At 45.1% G+C, this 22,621-nt stretch overlaps 1 protein-coding gene across 3 annotated transcripts in view; it reads left to right on the top strand.

The window, feature by feature from the left end:
* RAD21L1 (RAD21 cohesin complex component like 1) overlaps positions 1 to 22,621 on the top strand; it is a 258,401-nt gene that overhangs the window by 103,862 nt on the left and 131,918 nt on the right. For all 3 annotated transcript variants that reach the window (XM_088467137.1, XM_088467139.1, XM_088467138.1), the window contains exon 9: positions 13,082 to 13,198. In XM_088467137.1, the coding sequence (XP_088323263.1) occupies positions 13,082 to 13,198 (117 nt within the window). The remainder of the gene's footprint in view (positions 1 to 13,081; positions 13,199 to 22,621) is intronic.

Raw genomic sequence — 22,621 nt, 5'->3', positions numbered from 1 at the left:
AGTGGGTAGCAGTGAGAACTGCCTTTGGTGATGAGTGACTGGAACTGGAAACTTGAGACGTTGGAATGAGACCAGAAGGAACTTGGAGGGACCGGACTGGGACCGGCAGGAAGGCTGACTGAGCTGGTCGGGTTACTAGTAGATGAGCTTGCAGACAGATGGTAGCGTGGAAGCTACTTGTTGTGGCTTGGGAAGCCGTGGGTAGATGTTGGTAGCTGGGTGGCTACGTGGAGCGGCTGGATAGCCGTGGGTAGACGCTGGTAGCTGGGAAGCTATGTGGAGCGGCTGGATAGCCGTGGGTAGACGCTGGTAGCTGGGTGGCTACGTGGGGCGGCCAGATAGCCGTGGGTAGATGCTGGTAGCTGGGTGGCTATGTGGAGCAACTGGATAGCCGTGGGTAGATGCTGGTAGCTGGGTGGCTACGTGGAGCGGCTTGGGAGCCGTTGGTGAGAGATGGTAGCGTGGAAGCTACTTGTAGCGGCCTGGGAGCCGTGGGTGAGAGATGGTAGCATGGAAACTGCTTGATGCAGCCTGGGAGCCATGGGTGAGAGATGGTAGCGTGGAAGCTACTTGGTGCGGCCTGGGAGCCGTGTGGAGAAGCTGGTAGCGTGGAAGCTACTTGGAGCGGCCTGGGAGCCATAGGTGAGAGATGGTAGTGTGGAAGCTGCTTGATGCGGCCTGGGAGCCGTGGGTGAGAGATGGTAGCATGGAAGCTACTTGGTGCGGCCTGGGAGCCGTGTGGAGAAGCTGGTAGCGTGGAAGCTACTTGGAGCGGCCTGGGAGCCGTAGGTGAGAGATGATAGCGTGGAAACTACTTGGTGCGGCCTGGGAGCCGTGGGTGAGAGATGGTAGCGTGGAAGCTACTTGGAGCGGCCTGGGAGCCGTAGGTGAGAGATGGTAGCGTGGAAGCTACTTGGAGCGGCCTGGGAGCCGTGGGTGAGAGATGGTAGCGTGGAAGCTGAACGCAGCAGGCTTACGGATAGCACTGGTCTAGGAACCAGCAGGAGTCTGGGACATACTGGTACACAGAGATACAGCTATAGCACAAGTAGTACACCACGGAATGTAACAAGATGTTCAAGCACTGAGTGCTATTAGTGGAGGATCTATATACCTAGAGTCTGGCAGCGATTGGTGGATACAGACAGGTGGTCTGGCAGTGGCATTCTGAGTGGAGCAAGGCATAACATGCAGAGGGAGTAATCATCCCTGCCGCCCTTGAGAATCAGGACCACACCTGTGATTCCAATTAAGACAAGCTATGCTCACAGACAGAGCAGGGTCCAGGTGATTAATCAATCAGTGTGGGAAGGAGAGCAGTCTGCACACAGATGTCACAGCCAGCATGATTCAGCCAGAGCAGATGTCCCAGGAGAATTACAAACACAGATCCATGGAGCAGCTGGCAGAGGTAAGTCACAAAAGGTAAAAACTAGCCAGGATTGTGACAATTATGGGTGAGATCACTGGATCAATCCATAGCTGCTCTTGCACAGCTCGCTGTACATCATAGAGAGGCAAGTGAAAATCCTTCATCTATTTCTGAAGTTAGAGAGTCAGGACAGTGAGTAACTCCCTAGAGAGACTGTTTGATGTCACTAGACTCTCTTTCAGTGGCCCAGGTTAAGCCATCTAGGGTTTAGGATTACCAGGTAAAGTACAAAAGTTTGTCTCTCACAGAGGCTATTCAGTCCTGGCTGTTATCAGCAGTCAGTACCAGAAAAGTAGAGGGCACTAGGTTTATATTCATATTTTATACATTTTCAATATCCATCTTGAAACTAAATTGCCTAAACAGTGGAAAGGTTCTTTAATATAGGCCATCAAAGGCATGGAGCACAATTGATTTCTTGTGTATGTGTTATGACCAGTGTTTTCCAGCATAGGGGGCGACAGGTATTACCTGTGAGGGCGCTGTGGTGTGGTCCTTCCGGCGGAGGGGCTGGTGTCTGGCGGCAGGCGTTGGCTGTGCGAGTTGTTCCGCAGGCATTCTGGCTGGGGTAAGCCTGGTGGTGTTTCCATTCCGTTCTGGTATGGGCACCGCCATCTTGCTTCTGGCCATGTGACTTAGTTGCTCCAATCCTGGCATGTCACATGCTCTCTCTGACCATTCACAAACATGCACTGAGTACTTAAGGGAGTTCAGAGCTCTTCATAATTGCTAGTGCAATGTATTTCACAGCGCATGCTGTGAGAGTTCCTGTGCTCTTGAGACCTGCCTGCTCCCTGCTCGCCTGTGCTCTTGCTGCATCCCAGCTTCCAAGTAGCCTGCATTGTTCTGCCTGCTCCCAGTCTCCTGCTGGAACCACCCTGCACCTTCTATTAACTGTCTCCCTGCCTAAAGACCTGAGTGTGAAGTTAACCCTGTCCCTACACTGCCTCCAGTTACCTACCTCTCTGCAGCTATCCGGTTGTACACTGAGCCATCTCAGTACTACTCATCTCATCAGTTAACCAACTGCTCCTATTATTCAACTACTCCATAACCTCTCTAGATTTCATCTCACCAGTATCAATTTATAACCTGATATCCTGTCTGCAGTCTCGCAGTAGCCATTTGGATTACAAAGAGTTTTTATTATTTCTGTCACTACCTGGACATTACCCACTCTTGCTTCACTTCAGTTTCAAGTCATCACCTCCCCATCTATATTCAGCACTTTATATTAACAGTGTACATGTCTTCAAGTTCACCCATTAAAAAACCCTCTTTTCAGTTTGTCTGTTCAGGTGTCTGCTCCTGTTACTACCCCGGGTCCACAACAAACTCAGATCCTAACAGTATGGATATAAAAGTTGACTATTTTCACAACCCTATCTGGGAAAACCTTCAGTGCCTCCTCAGATTCGTTGTTCAGAACTTAAATTTTCAGTTCACTGTTCAACTTTTTGGCCTTGTCATGGTACCCTGAGTTATTACCAAATCATGGCGGTGATAGCTGGGGTGTTGAGAGCAAGGGGACTACCTGTCATTCCCTATGTAGACAATTTACTTTTTTATTTTCATCAATACATTTTTATTGAATATATTGCAAAATATTTATGGGGGTACAGAAAAAAAGAAAGGAAAAACATACATAAAATAAATTCTAAGGGGGAGGGGGGTGACAGTGCATTCATAGACATTAAACCAAGAATTAAAACCGTAAATACAGAGATAGATAATAAGCTAAGTATTTTGGTCTGCCTGTGGAAGCTCGTTCAAACCGAAAGGAGAAGGACTCCGAGGGTTTGGAGAAGGCAGGGATAGGTGTGCACTCCTTCCATCTGTAACATATAAGTGCCAGGGGTGCCATTTCACTGTGGGGGATGAAGTGACCATAGAATAATCGACCCCTCTCATCTCCATTTCAAAATGGAATTGTGTTTTCGTTATAAATGGGGGAGGGGAAGGGGATTTCCAGTGCTGAGCTATAGTGGCTTTAGCAGATATCAGAATATGACAGAGAACATAGCGGTCAGATTTAGAGACGGAGGCTGGATACCAATGGAGAGGAGCGAGGGAGGGGTCTAAAGTTAGAGTGAGACCTAGAACATCGTTGATGAGAGTAAATACGTCTTCCCAGAAGGGGCGTAATAAAGGGCAATCCCAGAAGACATGAAAGATAGAATCTTCAGAGTGGCAGAGATGCCAACAGAACTTTGAGACTGTGGGCCAAATTTTATTCAACCTAGAGGGGGTCAAATATAATCTATTTAGAAGTTTTACATACATTTCAATATGGTTAGTGCATTTAGATAGTGAGAAGGAAGAAAAATGAATAGTCTCCTATTGTGAGAAGGTGAAGATACGTTGAAGATCCGTTTCCCACCGGAGTCGGGCAGGAGATTTAACTGTCAGAGCTGTAGGAGATAATAGGGAATACCAGTAAGCTATAGCCCCATGAGAGGAGGGTTTAGTGAGTTTACTCAGAATTTGGTTTGGCGGGATTTGGAATACCGTGGGACCTGTATTCATCAGGGCATACCAATGTGTAAGTTGGTAGTAAAACCAGGCTGAGGGTCCTAATGGATACTTAGCGCAGAGGTCTATATATGATAAGGAAGAGAGGACAAAGAGAAAAAGTCTGCTAGGGACTCAATACCCAGACTTACCCAGCCTTAATGTGTCCTACTGGATAACACTTTGTCCAATGCCCGAAGGGTTCTAGTGGGCAGAGTAAAATCAAAATGAGCCGGGAGGTTAAGATCCCAAACTTTTAAGGTATCAAGGATTGCTTTAGAGAATAGGGGAAGTCGTGGTCGGAGCCGTTGGGGCATCCACAGAAGGTCAGGAAGGGGAGATCACCTTTGGAGAGTGTGTTCTAGGTCTACCCAAGGTTTGACAGAAGGGGGAAGAAACTAATTGCATATTTGAGAGAGGAGGGCTGCCTGAAGCTGCGCTTCTTATTATAAATTAGCTGTCCAAAATATAGCTGTCTAAAATATAGCTGTCTAAAATAATATGGAGAGGTAACAACGAGATCTCCGGATCAGTTACAAACAACAAAACATCATCTGCGAACAGATATAATTTGTGAGAGGTGTCATAAATGGAGAGCCCTGGAAACTCAGATGATTGACAGATTTTTTGGGCAAGGGGTTCTATAGCCAACACATATATTAATGGGGAAAGGGGACACCCCTATCTGGTGCCGTTGAAGATTGAGAAAGGTAAGGAAAGAAACCTGTTACTAAAAACGCGAGCAGAAGGGCCGGAATAAAGGGCATTAATGGACCGGAGAATGTCACCTTGGAATCCATATTTGTACAATACCTGGCGCATGTAGTCCCAGTGGAGCCGATCGAATGCCTTTTCAGCGTCAAGAGAGAGGAGGAGGAATGGTAATTTATTGTACGACACCCATTCAACCATATCTAAAACCCTACGGGTATTATCGGGAGCCTGACATCCATGAACAAAACCCACCTGGTCAGGGTGTATCAGTTGTGGGAGTAATGAGTTCAATCTGTTAGCTATCAACTTAGCAAAAATTTTTACGTCTGTGGTAAGAAGCGCAATAGGTCTATAGTTTTTACACTTGGAGAGGTCTTTACCAGGTTTCGGAATGGTGACAATTTGTGCTTCTACCATTTCGGGTGGAAAGGAACTAATATCAGAAGCTTCTGTAAACAAATTTAGAAGAATCAGAGCAAGGGCCTCAGTAAATACAGAATAAAAAGAATTTGAAATACCTTCAGGACCGGGGGCCTTGCCCTTGGGAAATTTCTGAATTACTTCCTGAATTTCCTCCAAAGACCAGGGGGCATTCAGGGATGCCAGGCCATCCGCATCTTGAGAGGGAAAAGATAAATCATCTAAAAAGGAGGAGATAAAATTAGCCGAGGGTTGGGGAGTTGAGGGATCATCACATAAATTATATAATTTAGCATAATAGTCCAAAAATAGATTAGCAATATCAAGGGGATTAAGGCATTTCAAACCATAGGGAGTTAGGAGACATTTAATTCTATTGCGAGCTTCTGTAATTCACGAGAGCGAGCCTTAAGTTGAGCTCCCTTTTGAATGGAGGTACCACGAAGGACCACTTTTAAGTCACACCAGTGTGTGAAAACATAGGTATCAGTAGGAGAATTTGTCTGTATATATAACATAAGAGAATCTGTAAGAGCCTTCAGAGTCTCCGGATCTTTTAATTGGTACTCAGGAAGATGCCAGGGACGAGTGGGAGAAAAATTATGGCCTATATCCCAAATCCATAAAATAGGCACATGGTCAGACCAAGTGATCAGGAGCATTTTAACCTTTTTAGTGGATTGGAGGATTCTTTTATCTAAAAGAACAAGATCTTTTCTAGAATAGTTATTATGGACTGAAGAAAAAAAAAGTATAGTCTCTCTCGTCTGGTAGGTGGGTGCGCCAGGCATCATACAAATCGTACTCCGCTAGTAATTTCTTAAAGGCCAATGAGGGGCCTATGTCACGAGGGGAGGAGTGAAGGCCCTGAGAAGAGGATCTGTCTATTTTGGGGTCAAGAACTAAATTAAAGTCGCCCAGCAAAATAAGTGCTCCTTGCCGGACCTTAGATATTTCCTCAAAAGTTTCTCGTAAAAAGGAGACCTGACGTGAATTAGGGGCATAGAGAGAAACCAAGGTGACAAGAGTCTCCTCAATTTTTCCGATAAGAATGAGGAACCTACCGTTCCCATCTTCTATCTTCCTATGTAATACAATATAGCAACACCATTACATTTGAGTGGACTATTAGCAGTGTAGCATACTGGATATCTATGATCCTTAAATATGGGGGGAGCTGAGGATGAGAAATGTGTCTCCTGGAGAGCCACAATATTAGCCTTATGGTGATGGATAGTGGAATGGGCCAAGCATCTCTTATGTGGAGAATTAAGGACCTCACTCAGAGTTGGTCGCAAGCGCTGAGCGCTAGCAACCAACTCAATGTTTCAGTCCTGTGCACGCGCAGCGGCCACACTGCGTGTGCGCAAGCCCCGGAGCGAGAGAGAAACTCTCGCTCCGGAGCTCACCACAAAAGGGGCGGCTGTCGATGTTGATCGACAGCTCGCCCCATTTTGTAGGCGGGGGGGTGGTTACACAAACGGAGGCGTTCTTGACGGAACGCTTGCCGTTTTGTGGGCGGCCGCACTGACAGCAGTGATGTCAGTGGGGAGTTTCCTGCTCAATCAGAGCAGGAAGCTCCCTGGGGCTTGCGGTGGCCGAGACCCAACCTTAGGGTCTCGTCGCGACCATCACCCTGGTCGGTCGCTAAGCTGTGGGTGGTAACCCACAGCTTGGCTAGCGACCAGGAGGCCGCACAAAAAAAAGGCACCCACCCTCATTCAGAGAGAGAGATCACTTCTTGCGACCGCCTCTGAATGAGGGCATAAGTCCTTTGACATTTATCGAGAGGACTTTAACCATTGGGCATATTAAGACAATGGAAAACTTAGAATGTCCTAAATGTACATGTCTCACAACAATAAAAGAAAAAAAAATAACACATAGAAATAAAGAAAAAAGAGAAATAAAAAACAAAAACACAGGGAAAAATAGAGAACCCAAAAGGCCCAGTACATCGGGTCATAGTAGTTGCCGTGAAGAAACAATATGGCAAAATGGTTAACATGGGGGAAGACTGTGTCGTTCCCCATCCCTGAGACCTATTATAGAACATATTATAAACACAGAACAATAAATCACATTTACCATCCCCTCTCTAACCTAGATACAGAGAAATAATCTCAATGCATACTGTAGCCAGGAAAAAGGTAGGAGAAGGGAAAAAGGCTATGGTAATAAAACAGTAAACCCCTTACTTTAAGCGAAACATTAAACATAAATTGCAAGGATGCAACAAACCTTACATTGGGAGCACTTGTAACTAAAAAGTGCAGCAGGGAACATCCACTATAAAAATCCAGATCTAGAAATATGAAAAAAACAATGTACTTGAGGGAGGACCTTGATTGTAGCAAATAGCTGGGGGTTGCTGAAATAGTCCGCAACGGTCCAATGCAGAACAGATCCAGATTCAACCAAATCCAGATTCCGGAGAAGTCCAAAGAGACGAGACAATACGGCTTCATCCCACTCGAGACCATTCCGATTGGAGAAAAGGGCCTATGGAGGAAGAGGGAATCGAGACAGAAATTTCCCATTCTGCCAGCAATTTAGCACCAGCTTCCAAGGAGATAATAAACGTGGAGCCGTCCTTCCGCACCAAAAGCTTTACTGGGAAACCCCATCTGTATTGAATATCGTTATCCCGAAGTGCTTTCCTGAGAGGTTGGAATGTTCTTTGTTTATTAATGGTGTGGACCGAAAAGTCAGGAAATAATTGAAGATTATTAAGAACTTCTGCATCCTCCGTCTCACTTGCAGCCCTCAGTATATCTTCTTTGATATGAAAGAAGTGAAGCCGCAGGAGGACATCTCTGGGAGAACCTGCCGGAGCTGAGCGGGGCTCCGGTAGACTGTGGATACGATCGATCAGCAAATCACGAACCTCCACAGAGGGCAATAATTTCTGAAAGATGTTCAAAACAAAGTTCTGGAGGTTGGCGTTAGTCACCGATCCCGGGACGCCCCTGATTTTAACATTGTTTCTCCTGAATCTATACTCCAAATCCGCCAATTTAACAGCAACCAACTCCGTTAGTACCGAATTATGAGATGTTAGCAGGTCATTATGAGAGGAAACTAGTTCTTGCATCTTAGTCTCCAAGTTGTTCGTACGGTCTCCAATACCAGTCACTTCACTGGTGAGTTGTTTAATAGAGACTTGAAAGTCGGAGGTAAGGTCCGTGCGGAATGCCTGAAGCATTTCATGGAGTGTACGGACTGTAAGCGAAGCATCAGTAGAGAGAGCAAGGTTGACGTCAGAGCTAGGAGAGGGGGCAATCTTGGTTGCCAGCGGAGATTTCCCAGTAGACATTGAATCGGAGGTTTTCTGCGATACAAATTTGATTGCAGGTGCAACAGTGGAGAGCTCACTCCGTTTATTGTGCATAATGGCTTCTTCGGATAGTGATTATAAACAGTTGTGAAAAGGCAAATGGTTTCTGTTGCGGTCAATGCAATATTAGGTAAACATGAACTGTGGAGGTCTCCTAGGGATGAGTGACGGATATCACTGAAAAAACATGGCAGCGTAGGGTGTTATTGCCTTGCTGGTAGGGAGATGTTGAGGGGCTAACTATTCAGCCACTAGTAGGGGTATAGCAGTGAGGTAGATAAGCCATGTAGATTGTGTGGCAGGGTGGTGGAGGCAGAGCAGACTACATGCAGGGCTGCTGTGAATGCAGGGCCCAAACCCAAGATGGCACCCGTAACCTCCCAGGGAGAAACATCCACAAACCTGATGGTTAGCAGTCCTAGAGAGGGAGGGATCCGGTTCAGCAGATCGATAGGTAACAGTGGAGAGAAATTATGGTATGCCCTCTGGCCGGGGGAACAAAGCGGCGTCCGCAGCAGTGACGTCACACGGGTCCCCGCCGGAGCTCTAAACTCAAGGCCGTGGCTTCTGGGCGGCAGGTAGGCCGTAGAGCGCCGGAAGTCAATGGAATCTTAGGGGGCACAGAGGTCTGAGCAAGGGGACGGCAGGCAGGGAGCGAAGCGGCGTCCGCGGCAATGACTGCGCGTGGGTCTCCGTCGGGGCTCCAAACTCGAGGCCACGGCTTCTGGGCGGCAGGTAGACCATGAAGCGCTGGAGGTCACCGGGGTCTCAGTTGGCACAGATGGCTGAGCAGGGGGACAGCAGCCAATAGGGAGTGTAAAGGGCTCCTTTATAGGTAAATCAACAGGAGCTCCAGCAAAGCACGTCCGTGCTGGAAGACAGTCAGGCCATGCCCCCCAGACAATTTACTACTTATGGTGAGTTCTACCTCTCTACTTAAAAACCATCTCCAGATAACCACTTAGTTGTTGGAGACTGGTGAATGGATCTTAACTTTGCAAACATCAAGTCTGATTTTGACTCAGCAAATGAGCTTATTGGGGCTTCTGTTCGATAACAAAACTGCAAACCGTTTTCTTGCAAGGAAAATGATCATAGAGATCCAAAAATTGGGGAAAGCGGTCTTGACTCACAAAAGAATAACTGCTTAAATTATTGAAAATGATGCGCTCTTGCAGTCCTAGGTGTTTGAAAATATTTTGTCAATGTTTCAGATCCAACCTTCAACTAGCCTTCTAGTTAATCTGGATGTCACTTCAGACAATCTGAACAGGGGTGTCTCCCCCTTCTCTATCTGTGACATGGCCTGCCATGACTACAGGCAGGGCGTATCTATAATGGATGCAGGGTGTGCGGGGCACATGGACCCCTGGGTCCAGGGGGGCCCCACACCGCACACCCTGTAATATACTTACCTCTCCGGAGTCCCACGTCTGCGCGGGGTCCGGCGCTGTAAAACCGTCTGGAAAATAGACGCGGCAGCCATTTTCCTGGTGACCTGTGCATCCGCTATAGACTCTGGGCATAATCTAGTGCCCAGAGTCTATAACTCCGGCGCTGGCCGCGCACAGCTCAGTGCGCTGCCGGCTGCCTAACGGAGAGGAGGGGGCCCGTGATGGAGACTGCTCACGGGCCCCCTCCTCACTAGAAATGCCTCTGACTACAGGGATGGGTAGTAGTGACACTGCACCATTGTTTTCGTGGTTATTGGTTTTGGAAGGAAACAAAGGTTTTCACAAGTGTACTAGATCCCAGAGCAGTGACAAGTGCATGGGCTGAAAGTGTATTACTTCATAAATGAAGAATAATCAATGATCATGAAATAGGCTGATTATGCTTTCTGGTGAATTCAGCAATATACATTGAAGTGGTTAGAAATTGGGAGGCGAATTTCCTGAGCAGTCAGAATATTTTGCCTGGGGAATAGTCTTTTTTCACGCAAGTTATCTTTCAGATTGTGGAAAGGTGGCATAAACAGGTAGTAAACACATTTTCTTCTCATCTTAGCCACAAAATGTACTGGTTTTCTTGAGGATCAGAGATTCATAGGCAGTCTTGATGGATTCATTAACCGAATTGTGAAATTATCAGCTTATAAACATTTTCCCATTAATAGCTTTGTTACCTAATGTACTAAAAAAAAGGCCAAAGGAAAAAAACACCAGTAATCTTGATCATTCCAGACTGTCCAATCATGGTACAATGAGGTGCTAATGATGGCAGAACATCTGATCTGCAATGTCAGGGCCCTGTTCACAACCAAGGATTTTTTGATATTGGTCCTCCAGGCCATGCTTAGAGCCAGAAACTGGTGTTTGTGAAAAGCTATCGATCATAGAGTTTGAAAGTTATATACAGTATTTCCAAGTATGAAAGGAAAAGTTTCCACACTTCAATTTTCAGGTTATAATGCCATTTGTGTTTCTTACAGGATGGCCTAATAGTGACCTGATACTCCATTCTCTTAATGTTCAAATGTCAGCATTGTCCATTTTTGCTTAGAAAAAAATGGTCTTGCTTCCCAAAACTATGTAAACACCATATGTTCCTCCTACTGCACCTTGGGGTTTGAAGTTGATGCTTTCAGCTCTGAAGTTACCACGTTTGGACAATGTCAAGATATAGGCCCTCATTCAGAGCCGTACGCTCTGAGCAGAGCGCACGCTTTGAATGAGGGCCGTCCTCCATAACTATGGAGCGTCCTCCTGGACGCTCGTATAGCTGTGGGTCACCACCCACAGCCTACACGAGCGTGCAGTTTGATGGCCGCGATGGTCTTGACCATCGCGACCATCGAAACTGCGAGCCGGAGCCTGCGGTTGAGGTTTTCAACCGCAAGGCCCGGAGTGATTTTGGTTCTTATCAGAGCCAAAATCACTCCCACTGACATCACTAGTGATGTCAGTGGGCCGGCTTCTGACGGTAGGCGTTCCCTTAGGAACGCCCCCGTCAGGGAGGCACGCCCCCGGCACGCCCACCAAAGGGGGCGTGCTGTCAATCAACATTGACAGCACGCCCCCTTTGATCAGACACAACGAGCGAAGGAAAGTCCTTCGCTCGTCGCGTCTGGCGCATGCGCACGACGGAGCTCCCTCCGTCGTGCGCATGCTCAGTGCAGAACATCGACCCACTTGCGAGCGGACAGCCGCTTGCGAGTGGGTCTGAATCAGGCCCATAGTTTATGTGAAAGACCGTGTCATTTGTCTCTTTGGTCATTGAGTTGGGTGCTTATTTCTTGTCTGTTACATTTTCTAGTATTTTATAATGACAGTACTGTCCTATTTATAACACCATCTTTCCAGCCAAAGGTGATGTTTCAGTTGGAACAAATCATATCATGGTCTATTTAATCTGTCCATTAGGTTGTCACCAAGCTCACTAAAATCTGTTTTATGGTGTTAAGGATGGACAATCTAAACTGGGTTGTGCTATAGTTGGAACTTAAAAATTGCAGTAACAGATGCCAGTGCTAGAACTGAGAAGCAGTAATCCATTGGCACTGCCTTCAAGGTCTCTGGACACAGTTTATCTCAATTAGTAGAAGAGGATTTCACGTAAGTACATAAATCCAGTTTTTTTACTGGGATACTTTGGTATGGCCAGCATAATTTTATTAGCCCTTCAGTAGCAAACTTGTTCTCGCAAAGAATATACAGTAGTTATTGCAACTTGAAAATACTCCATACTGGGGGTTGTAATCAGTTATATCCTCCCACTGCTTTAACTTTTCTTACTCTTTTTCTTTCTTCAAATGGGGTGTTTAAAGGTAAGTGATTAATCCACTCTTATCAATTCTATGCACTCCTCTTGAAATATCAGTCAGTTATGCATTGTGTATGCCTGGGGCTAACCTTATAAGACCAGTACAATTAAATTTTAAAAACCTTGACTAGCCTTGTTGAAGAGGTTATCATTGGAGGGGGGGGGGGGGTATAAAGGTCTGAAGAGAGATAAAGTGGAGAAGTTGCGCACAATTAGCTTCTAAAGCTGGGTACACACTTGGACGACGTATCGGCTGTACGTCCGATTCAGCTGATCCACCGTTCTATCTGGCAATCGGTAAGTGCATACACACTTACCAGTCATCGGCCCGATGTAACTGGGCGGACATTTACATGCACCCACCCAGTTGAGCTGTCAGTCACTGGCGGCCTCTGCAGCACGTATATGGACAGTCGGCTGGCCGCCCGTACACGCCACACGATGCACCAATATATCTGCAGATATATTGGGCATCGGCTGTGCTGCACAGCCAACGCGATATCTGTGAACAACGTCGTTCACAGATATAACATCTGTACCCAGAATAACTCTCATTTACTTTATCTAGCACTGTATTTAAAAAGACGGAAGCTGATTAGTTGTTTTGGGCAACTGCTCCACTTTATCACTCTTTAGGGCTTGATACATTTCCCCCTAAGTGATATCCTCTGCAACAAGGCCATGCAAGGTTTTAATACATCTCCACCTTTAATCTTGTATCCGTTTGAAGGAAACGTATTGCTAACAGGTTACATGTATGTGGATAACCTGTTAATTCAATAATCTGTACTATAACCTGTTAATTCAATAATTGTACATTTTCAATACAGAAGTATTAAAATCATGTGTATGTTATTTGTAAGTGTATTGGTTATGTGTACTTTTATGTATTTTTATATTCGCAGCAACTTCACTTGATGATGCCATGGAAATGCCTTTGGAAAATGTTCCAGCTGCAAACAACACTACTCTACTCTCTAATGAAGATGAAGGCTTTGTGTTGGAGCCTATAGATGAGTCAGGTATTATTACACAATAAGCAATTTATACTTGGTAGTGGTTTATCAGGTGTTACTATAGTACTTCCTAAATATTAACTTTGTGAGTTAGTCACTCAACAGCAAAATGTTTTATTTAGTATCATCATATGTGTTGAATATCCTAAAGCTGGCAAAATATATGGTGGTTCTTTGGATTTTTGGCTTCTGCTTGGCATTTTTTTGTATTATCCCCTATGGGGTACACTGGAACTTTGGGTTACAGATGCTCAACCTGGAATTTTAAAAATCTGTACACAAAGTCTGAAATTATTCCCCTCCTTTATCCATTGGAGTATGGAAATCTGTGCGGAGTTGATTTGGCAGCGATTCGTAATATGGTCTATACGCAGCACAGAGGCCTGCATGAGAAGAGTAGGTGCAGTGCCTTCAGTGCTCAGGAGGGGGGGTAAGTGGGGGCTTTTGGCCATGGTAGACCCACACTGACTACTGTGTTCGGCTGTGAGGGCCATCCTCCTAGACTGTGGCCATGTTAGTGTTGGTTATGTTATCTTCAAACACCCAGAACCACCTCTTTGGCAGGCTTTTCCTCACTGAGGCAAGCCTGCCAAAAAATACAGATATACAACCTTGCAACTCCATTTTCTCTCAATGTATCCTTCTGAAGGGAAATTAAGAAGTAGAGATGTATTTTGTTTGGCCCGTGTTGATACAGTTAGTCTGTATTAGGGCCAGTGTCTCTCATAAGTGTTTCACTTCTATACTGTCTGTCACACATCAGGGTTTTACTGAGTCTGGCAGTACCTTATCACTGTGCTCCCTACTTTCTGCCATCACCACAGCATCAGATGTAAACATCGGACTGACAACATGAGCACTGCCATATTGGATCAGCCCCTAATTCAGACTTGAAAAGAGAGTAAGATAGAGCAAGTAACTGTGTATCTGGACAAACCATGTTGCAATGCAAGGGGTGCAAAAACATACTTTTTTTTTGCATGTGTGGTAAATACTGACTGCTGTTGCATGTAGCCCACAAATGCTGGACAGCTTTATTTATACACTGCAATTTTGATTTCAGTTAGGACACACCCTTCCCAAATCTAACACTCTGCACATTTTAAATCTGCCCCACCTGCAGTCCAGCATGGTTTTACCAAGATGCTGATGCACTATATTACTCTATTCCCAACTCTGAATCAGGCCCTCAGTCAGCTGCTCCATTGATCCTCTCTGGCAGCAGCCACACTCACCTGATCTACAGCACCAATCAGTGGTCACATCATCCTATTTAAAACTGCTCCATATTAAAGGACATTGCCAGAAAAAACATGTTTCCTTCCTGAGGATAGTTTCTGGCTCCAGGTTTTAGTAAGCATCCTGCTCTGTTCCTGTTATTCGCTATTCCTTCTACTCGGCACCATCCAGTACCTGTGCCTGTTTATTCCTATCTCTGCAGGTATCTGTGTGCCTGTCTTCACCACCCACCTCCGGGGCCTCAGTATTTGCTCCAGCACACTCTGATCTAAACATCTGCTCTGGGTGACCTGGTAACAGGTGAAAGGCTCATAAAGGTTTCTTTAGCAATTCTCCCTTCTCTGAAGACTCGTCTCATTAGGGTGAAACTTAATTCCAGATATAAAACAATGGCCACAGTGTAATATATAAAAATATGCCACATATAGGGAAATAGCATAATAATACATATTATGGTTAAAATATATTTATTTGTAAAATACATAAAAAAATAATTTTATGCACAAAATAATTGATAGAAATCCATTCTGATGTTGTAAAAAAAACATTAAGTCCTTTCCTTTTTCCCTCAAAGCTCCTTTTGGTACTTTTTCTCTTATAGACAGCTTGCGGTTCTTCTCTGTGCAGCATCCAACAGTAGCCTGCAATCATGTTGACATTCCATATCCCCTGGTATAGGCGTTCCATTTCCTTGAAATCTTGATGAACTCTTTCCCCCTGCTCTTCATTTACAGTACCAATATTTTCTGGGAAATAGCCTAAATGAGAATTCAGTAAGTGTACCTTTAAACTCATAGAGCAGCCCAAGTCTTTGTATGTCATCTGCATGTCGTCCACGATGCACTTAAAGTTAGGGTCCTTAATTTTCCCTAGAAATGTGTTTACAATATCTTAGAAAGCTTCCCAGGACTCTTTTCAACTGTTTCCATTTTTATTTCAAACACGTTCTCTATCATAGGTTTCCGAATATCCGGACCAACAAAAACACCTTCTTTCACTTTTGCTTCTGACAGTTCCAGAAACTTGTGGCGCAGGTATTAAAAGCACTCTCCTTCTTTTGACAGAGCAATTACAAATTGTTTCATCAATCCAAGCTTGATGTGAAGTTGAGGCAGGAGGACTTCTCTGGATCAACCAAATTACATTGTGCTTCCAGGATGTAATGTTACCCTTCGCAACCATTCCTTTTTGATCCACTGTTAGCCCCTATACCGGCGGACCTATCCACATAAGAACAGGGGTGCTTGGTGTATCCTCCCTGCTGTCCAAGAAGCATGGAAAGTACTTTTAGATTGCTGAATGTTGTCCATCCATGATTCTTGTATTTCAGTTTGGTGAGAACTAAGGCTAAAATCTCATAGCATTCTTTCAGAATAACAGAATGCCCTACTAATACTGAAGTATATTAGATACCATTGTGGCGAAGCACTGCTTTGAGGTTTCTTTTGGACGAGTCAATGAAGAGCCTCTACTCCTTCATGTCATAATGTACATTAAACTTCCCCAGTAGTCCAGGGACATCGCTACAACAAACCAAGTCACCATTTTGGGAAAAATTTGGAATTAAATATATTTTTTATCTGTTTATAAACCATGAGAAAGAGATACCATAGGGCTAATAAGTTATTTTCTCTGTTTCTTAACTATGAAAAAGAGGAACCATAGGACCAATAAGAACAACAATTCTGCTGAATCTTTAGGAAGACCCAAGTCTCTGATTAAGTTTAAGCACAGATTTTTCTGGAAATCTCTTCATGATTACTCATGGCATCTATTATAATCACTAAATAGCCAACCCACCCCTCCCCCTATTACCCATACTTGTTCTTAGAATGCTCCTTCTTGATCAAATGATAGTATAGAAAATGTTCACAAAGCCCTAATTTTAAATTTTTTGTTGCAAAGCTTAATACAGTAATTCTGGAAATACTGATAATGAAAATGAGTTTGACGAAAAATGGTGTGTGATGGAACTCTGTTTAGTATGCTTTCTGAAAATGGCACCCTAAAACCTACAAAAATGAGTTTTTTGTTTTCAGACAATTTTTCCATTGTAAGCCTGTAATCTATTGTATATTTATTGCTTTTCTATAATATTGTGAATCTTTATGAGAATTTGTAAATAATTTAGTATTTGAAATAATAAAAAGTGTCCCAACTAAGTAGGTTCCTTTTTCCTCTTTGGGTTCTGCACAGATTTTATGAATAACCTAAAATTCCCTTCCAGACTCCAGATGGTCTTTATGAACAGGCTTCCTTAAACCAACAATACACAGCTAGCTCTGGGGGGAGCCATTAATCATCTTATTTGTGGTTCATTCTAGTTCCTGATGAACAAAAGTAATTGAGATTCTATTGAAATCTCCATGTGGTCCAAAATCTTGACAGATCTTTTGGTCAATTTTGAACCTAAAATACTTGAACCTAATGTGATGTCTTGGGGTTTATTAGCTCGGCAGAGGGTGAATGGGTACCGTGTTTAGGTGCTTAATGAGGGTCCACACACAGCTTTCAGGTGAAACAAACAAGGTGCTGCTTTACTGCCAGCATATGAAATCAGGAAAACAGAAAATAACAAACAAACTTAGCCCCTGTTTGGGGCGACTAACTCACTTCTTCGACCCTCTCTATAAGGGAGCAGCTAGTCTGCAAACAAAAGTCCCAAGTCAGCTTAGCCCTGCTTCCTGCAGGTTAACATAGGCTCCGGCCTGGTCTTTAGTTGGCTGACACAACTACACACACATAGTCTGTCTCTATGCCTTCCCTGTATCCTCCAGGTTAGGCCTTGGCTTCCTCAGCCTGCAGCTCCACTGCCTTCTCGTCACAGTCTGAGAGTTTGTGGTCCCCCCTTGCCTCCTGCAAGATTCGGACACCGGCCTCCTGGCCTCCCAATGGCTCGCTCAGCTTCACTGGGCTCTCTGACTGGTCTGCCTCATCAGCCCACACCTGAGCTCTTTCCACCAGGCAGCCCTTACACAACTTCCCAGACTCCTTCTCTTCTCTGTGTGGGCGGATCTCTCCTGCTCCACACAGAATCTGCTGCTCACCAGTGCCACCTCTGGTGATACTGCCACACTAACTTTGGGTGGACAGGTTTTAGATAGTTTCTGAGGTCGGTCATCAACACCATGGAGCAGCATGATTTTGAGGTCTCTATGGATATCAAGGATGTGTACTTGCATACTCACCATTACCTGGAGATGGGACCAAAGTTTTTAATGGAAATCATTGTTGTATGGCTGCTCTTTTCAGGTCCATGGGGGTGACTATACTTCCTATACTTCTCTTATGTGGATGATTTGTTTTTAATGTGGGGGTCTCCAACATTGCTTCAAAACTATGAAAGCGATGGCCTAGTGTAATTTTTTCTAGGGCTGCTGTTTGACACAGATAGCAGATATAAGTTAAAATACTTTTGATGGAAGAACTAGTAAATTCTTAATTTGTTCTCAGACGGATGTCTGTGCTACTTTGCATGAATGTCATATGTAAAATGGTCTTCATTTTTCATTTGGTACAATTTGCATAATTCCACTTGAGGGCAATCAAAATGAAGCTCATCAAACTGAACAAGTCTCACATCACTTGACCAGGCAGTTGATCAGACTGTCACCAAGGGTACATCACTTGATTCTTGGTTGGTGGCAGTAGATGCCAGCCTTTGAGGTCAAGGGTCTGTCACTTTTCAGGTTTTGTTCAGAGACTTTTTTTTTTTCCAAAGAGTCTGGATAATGGTTTGTCACTTAGCTCTTAAAAGTGGTGGTTCTTTTACCAGAAGTGCAGTCACTTTTTTGTTTTTAATAGGGAGTTCTCTATGTGCATACAATCTAAAGAGTACTCTTGGATTTTAACCTATGCTTTGCTATATCCTCCTTTCGAACCTTTGAATGCAGTGGAGCTAAAGTTTTTCCTTTTTTTTTTAAAGACTTAATGTGTAGGAAGAACGACATATGTAAAAAAAGGCAGGTACAGAAATAGCAACAAACAAAGGTCACATTTTAGGTATGCAGTCGGGATGCCGACGGTCTAAATGCCGACCATTGGCATCCCGACTGTCTAATCCTGGCAAGTGTCTAATGACAGGCGTCAAAATCCCGACGCCTGTCATTAGACCTACGCAGGGAGCCCGACACCTGGCTTACCGATCGAAAGTAAGCCGGGCACAAACAGCTCTCGAGGGGGATTTAGGGATAGACACCCCCATGGGAGGTTAGGGTTAGGCTAGGAGGAAGGGGGTTAGGGTTAGGCACACCCCTGGGAGATTTAGGGTTAGGCTGCGGGGAAGGGGAGGCACTTGGGGGGGAGGGGGAGGTTAGGGTTAGGTACCCCTAAGGGAGGGTTAGGGTTGGGGGGGAGGTTAGGTTAGTAAATAGAAAAAATACTTACCTGTCGGGATCTTCACTGCCGGGCTTCCGCTTTCGGGATTTGAACCGCCGGCTATGCGGCTGACGGTAAATCATACTGATTCCCACATTCTACTATACAAAATTAGTACAAATAAATGACATGCAACTCACAAGAGTCCAAAGTAGGTTGTCATTCTGATTGAGATACTTAAGAAGGAAGAAAGACAGGACAGAGAATGAAGAAAAAGACTGAAGTGGGAAAAAGACAAAAGAGAAGGAGAAAAGGGAAAAGAGAATCGTGCATAAAGAAAATATTATAGGGAAATTGGAGAACAATCACAAAAGTATGAGTTCCAAGGCTCCCAAATTTTAATGAAGGATTTTGAGGAATTATGTAAGATACTTGCCATATATTCCATTGGTATGCATGCCAAATTCTATTTATGATAGCTTGCATGGGTGGGGGATATGGCTGATATCAGGCACAGGCAATTTGGCATGTGGTTGTTAGGGCGACATGTCAAATCAGTTTGTTCTGATGCTTCGTGGCCAAAGGAATGTTCAATGGTAGGAGGAGGAACCTGGGATAGAGAGGGGGAACTCCAAACGTATTCGAGTGGACACTAGTAGGCAGACACTTCAGGTTGGAATCACTTTAGGAATATCCCACCTATATGACATATGCCGTCACTATGCATCCTCTCAAATAGCTATTCAAGATGTGTGTTATGAATTTATAAACTCTAGAGGAAATAAGGTTGCAATTGCACTAGAGGTTATAAACATTTCTATTACAGTATAAGAACATATAAAGAAATGTAAGCAGTCTAATTTCCTCCCAATCCTCATTGTCCAGAGATTCACAGAAGTTTCTCTCTCAGGTTCACTCGTGGGTTATTCTGCAGAGCAGGGCTAAAGGAGTTCCTTATATAAGGTGGATACCAGACCATTAGTAGAACACTCTGAGGCATAACATTTCAAATAAACTGGGAGGTATAGTACATAGAATAGTCTTCATAGAGGAGTAAAAGTTGCAAATTTATATATTTTTTAAAGAAAAAAATTGAGATTTTATTTGTTAATATCAGAGAGGGATGGAAAGCTAGAACCCTTAGAGAGATCATTGAGATATCTAGCCCCCTTGACGGCCGTTGCTCAAAAACAGCAGGAGTACAGCCTGGAGGAAAGTCTTTGTTATTGAATAGAGGAATAAGTGATCCAGACGATAGAGCCAATTATAAATTTAGCATTTGCTCTATCCCAAAAACTAAGTGAGATGGAGATATTGGGCTGGATAAGAGAGGAAGAAGGCCGCTTAGACATGGAGAGCCAGAGCAGAGAGGTGACATCAATCAAAGGCAAGACCCTAGCATGGTGGGGACCCTATATCGTTTGTTTTGCCAAATAAAGAGTGAAACAGTGCTGTATTTAAATACATAAGGGGGGATCCAAACCAGAAGAATCTGGAACACATACAGTAGACCCAGAAGGAATTTAATCTTCACTGACATCTCACTGTTACGATTGTCGGTGATCCGACACCCAAGAATCCCTGTGGAAGAGCGGTACGGACAAGGCAGAAATAGAAGTTTATAAATTGCCACGGACAACTGTCTTGTCGATGGTAGAAGACACAAGTGGAGGCGTTTGCGCCAGATAGCTGTAGCAGATGGCCAAGCGGTGAAGATGAAGCTAGTGCCAAACATTTGGCTGAGTGGCTGGGCGGAGCAGCTGAGGCCGAGGTAGCGGCTTGAGGCCGATGGAGCTGCTTGAGGCCGATGTAACCGAGCCTGATGTTGCGGCTTGAGGCCGATGTTGCGGCTTGAGGCCGATGTTGTGGCTTGAGTCCGATGATGTGGCCTGAGGCTGATGATGTGGCTTGAGTCCAATGTTGTGGGAGAACGGCGGCTAAGAAGCCAGGAGTGCAGGCTGTGGGAGAATGGCTACTGGAGTGGTAAGAAGCCGGGAGTGCAGGCTGTGGGAGAATGGCTGTTGGAGTGGCAAGAAGCCAGGTATGCAGGCTGTGGGAGAACGGCTCCTGGAGTGGCTAAGAAGCCAGGTATGCAGGCTGTGGGAGAACGGCTGCTGGAGTGGCTAAGAAGCCGGGTATACAGGCTGTGGGAGAACGGCTACTGGAGTGGCTAAGAAGCCAGGTATGCAGGCTGTGGGAGAACAGCTGCTGGAGTGGCTAAGAAGCCGGGAAACAGTCCATAGTGTAATAGCTGGGAGAAAATAGCTGACCATTCAGCTGAGCCGAGTGCTGTGAAATAAATGCTATAGCCGGCAAGGCAGCTAGAATCCAGTGTGTAAAAATAGAGGAAGGACTCATCAGGTCACATGGGAGTAACCCAGCCCATGTCTCAGATATTCCGATCTACTGGGAGCAGATCCAGTGGGGAGAGGAGCAGGAGAATCTTGAGCCATGTACAAGTCCTGGACTGGACTTGTAACAGTACCCCCCCCCTTGACACTGGGTTGAAGAACCCCTAGATCCCGGTTTAAATTGAGAGTCTCGGAAGAACGCCTTCTTCTGACTGGGAGCATGTTCTGCCACCTATGACCGCTTTTTAAGTCCATAACCCTTCCAGTGCACCAGAAACTGAAGGTGACCCCTAGAAACTCTCAAATCCAGGATTTTTTCAACAATAAATGTTGGCCTCAAACCTCCACTGGTCTGTGTGTGGATACCCGAGGACTCCGAACTTGGCAGAGGTGAAAACAACCTTGAGAAGTTGAAGGAGTTGTTTATCTTGAGAGAAGCTGGCAACTGAAGTCTGAAAGTCACCGGGTTGACCTGTGAGATGATCTGAAAAGGACCAGTGAACTTGGGACCGTGCTTCCTAGTGGGTTGATGAAATCTGATGTCCCTGGTAGAAAGCCAGACCAGAGCTCCTCTCTGAAAGGTACATGGCCTTCTATGTTTGTCCACGATCCTCTTGGCCCAGGCTTCGATCAAATTGGCATGGACCTTACCCCAAATGCGCCATAATCTAGAGATTGCAAGGGGATCCGTGGATAAAGAGAAGCTGATGTCAAACGAATTAGCCCTAGGGTGTGGCCCATGACACAGAAGAATGGTGACACCATGATATCCAGACAACAGGCTAAGATGTATCCCCAGGGCAGGATAGAAATGTTTCCAGAATATCGCAATGAATTGTGACCCCCCGGTCGGAAACCACATCGACTGGTAACCTGTGCAGTCAGAAGACATGCTGAATGAACAAGTTTGCCAATTCTTTAGCAGATGGAAGCTTTGGCAGCATGATACAATGGACCATCTTACTGAACCTGTCCACCACTGTCCAAGTCACAGAACAATCTCCCAAAACGGGAAGATCCACAATAAAGTCCATGGCAATGTGGGTCCATGGCATTTTGGGAACAGATAGTGGTAGCAGGAAGCCCTGAGGAGTGGTGCGAGAAGTCTTATTATGGGCACAAGTCTCACAAGTGAGGACACATTCACGAGTATCTGTGGGAAGGGAAGGCCACCACATGGACGGGACAACAATTCCGTGGTCTTGATGATACCCAGGTGTCCAAAGGCTCGTCGGGCATGAAAGTCCAAAAGAACCTGTCACCTGAAGCTTTCGCGCACAAAGAGCAAATGTGGAGGTTTCTCAGCAGGGGCTTCCGTTTGATGAGCACGGATGATCTCCGCTAAACCTCGGGTAAGTGCCAAGTGAAGACAGGATTTGGGCACAATAGGTTCAAGATGAGCTTCATCCTGCTGTATGGGAAAGAAGCTCCTGGAGAGGGCATCCGCTTTAACAGTCCTGGACCCAGGTCTAAAGGAAATGGTATAGTTAAAGCGAGTGAAGAATAGTGCCCAACAAGCTTG

Source organism: Taudactylus pleione, unplaced genomic scaffold (genome assembly GCF_031769625.1).
Source record: "Taudactylus pleione unplaced genomic scaffold, aTauple2 ptg000069l, whole genome shotgun sequence".
NCBI lineage: Eukaryota > Metazoa > Chordata > Amphibia > Anura > Myobatrachidae > Taudactylus > Taudactylus pleione.
The sequence above is the reverse complement of the archived record's forward strand: the minus strand, read 5'-3'. Positions and strand labels throughout refer to the sequence as shown.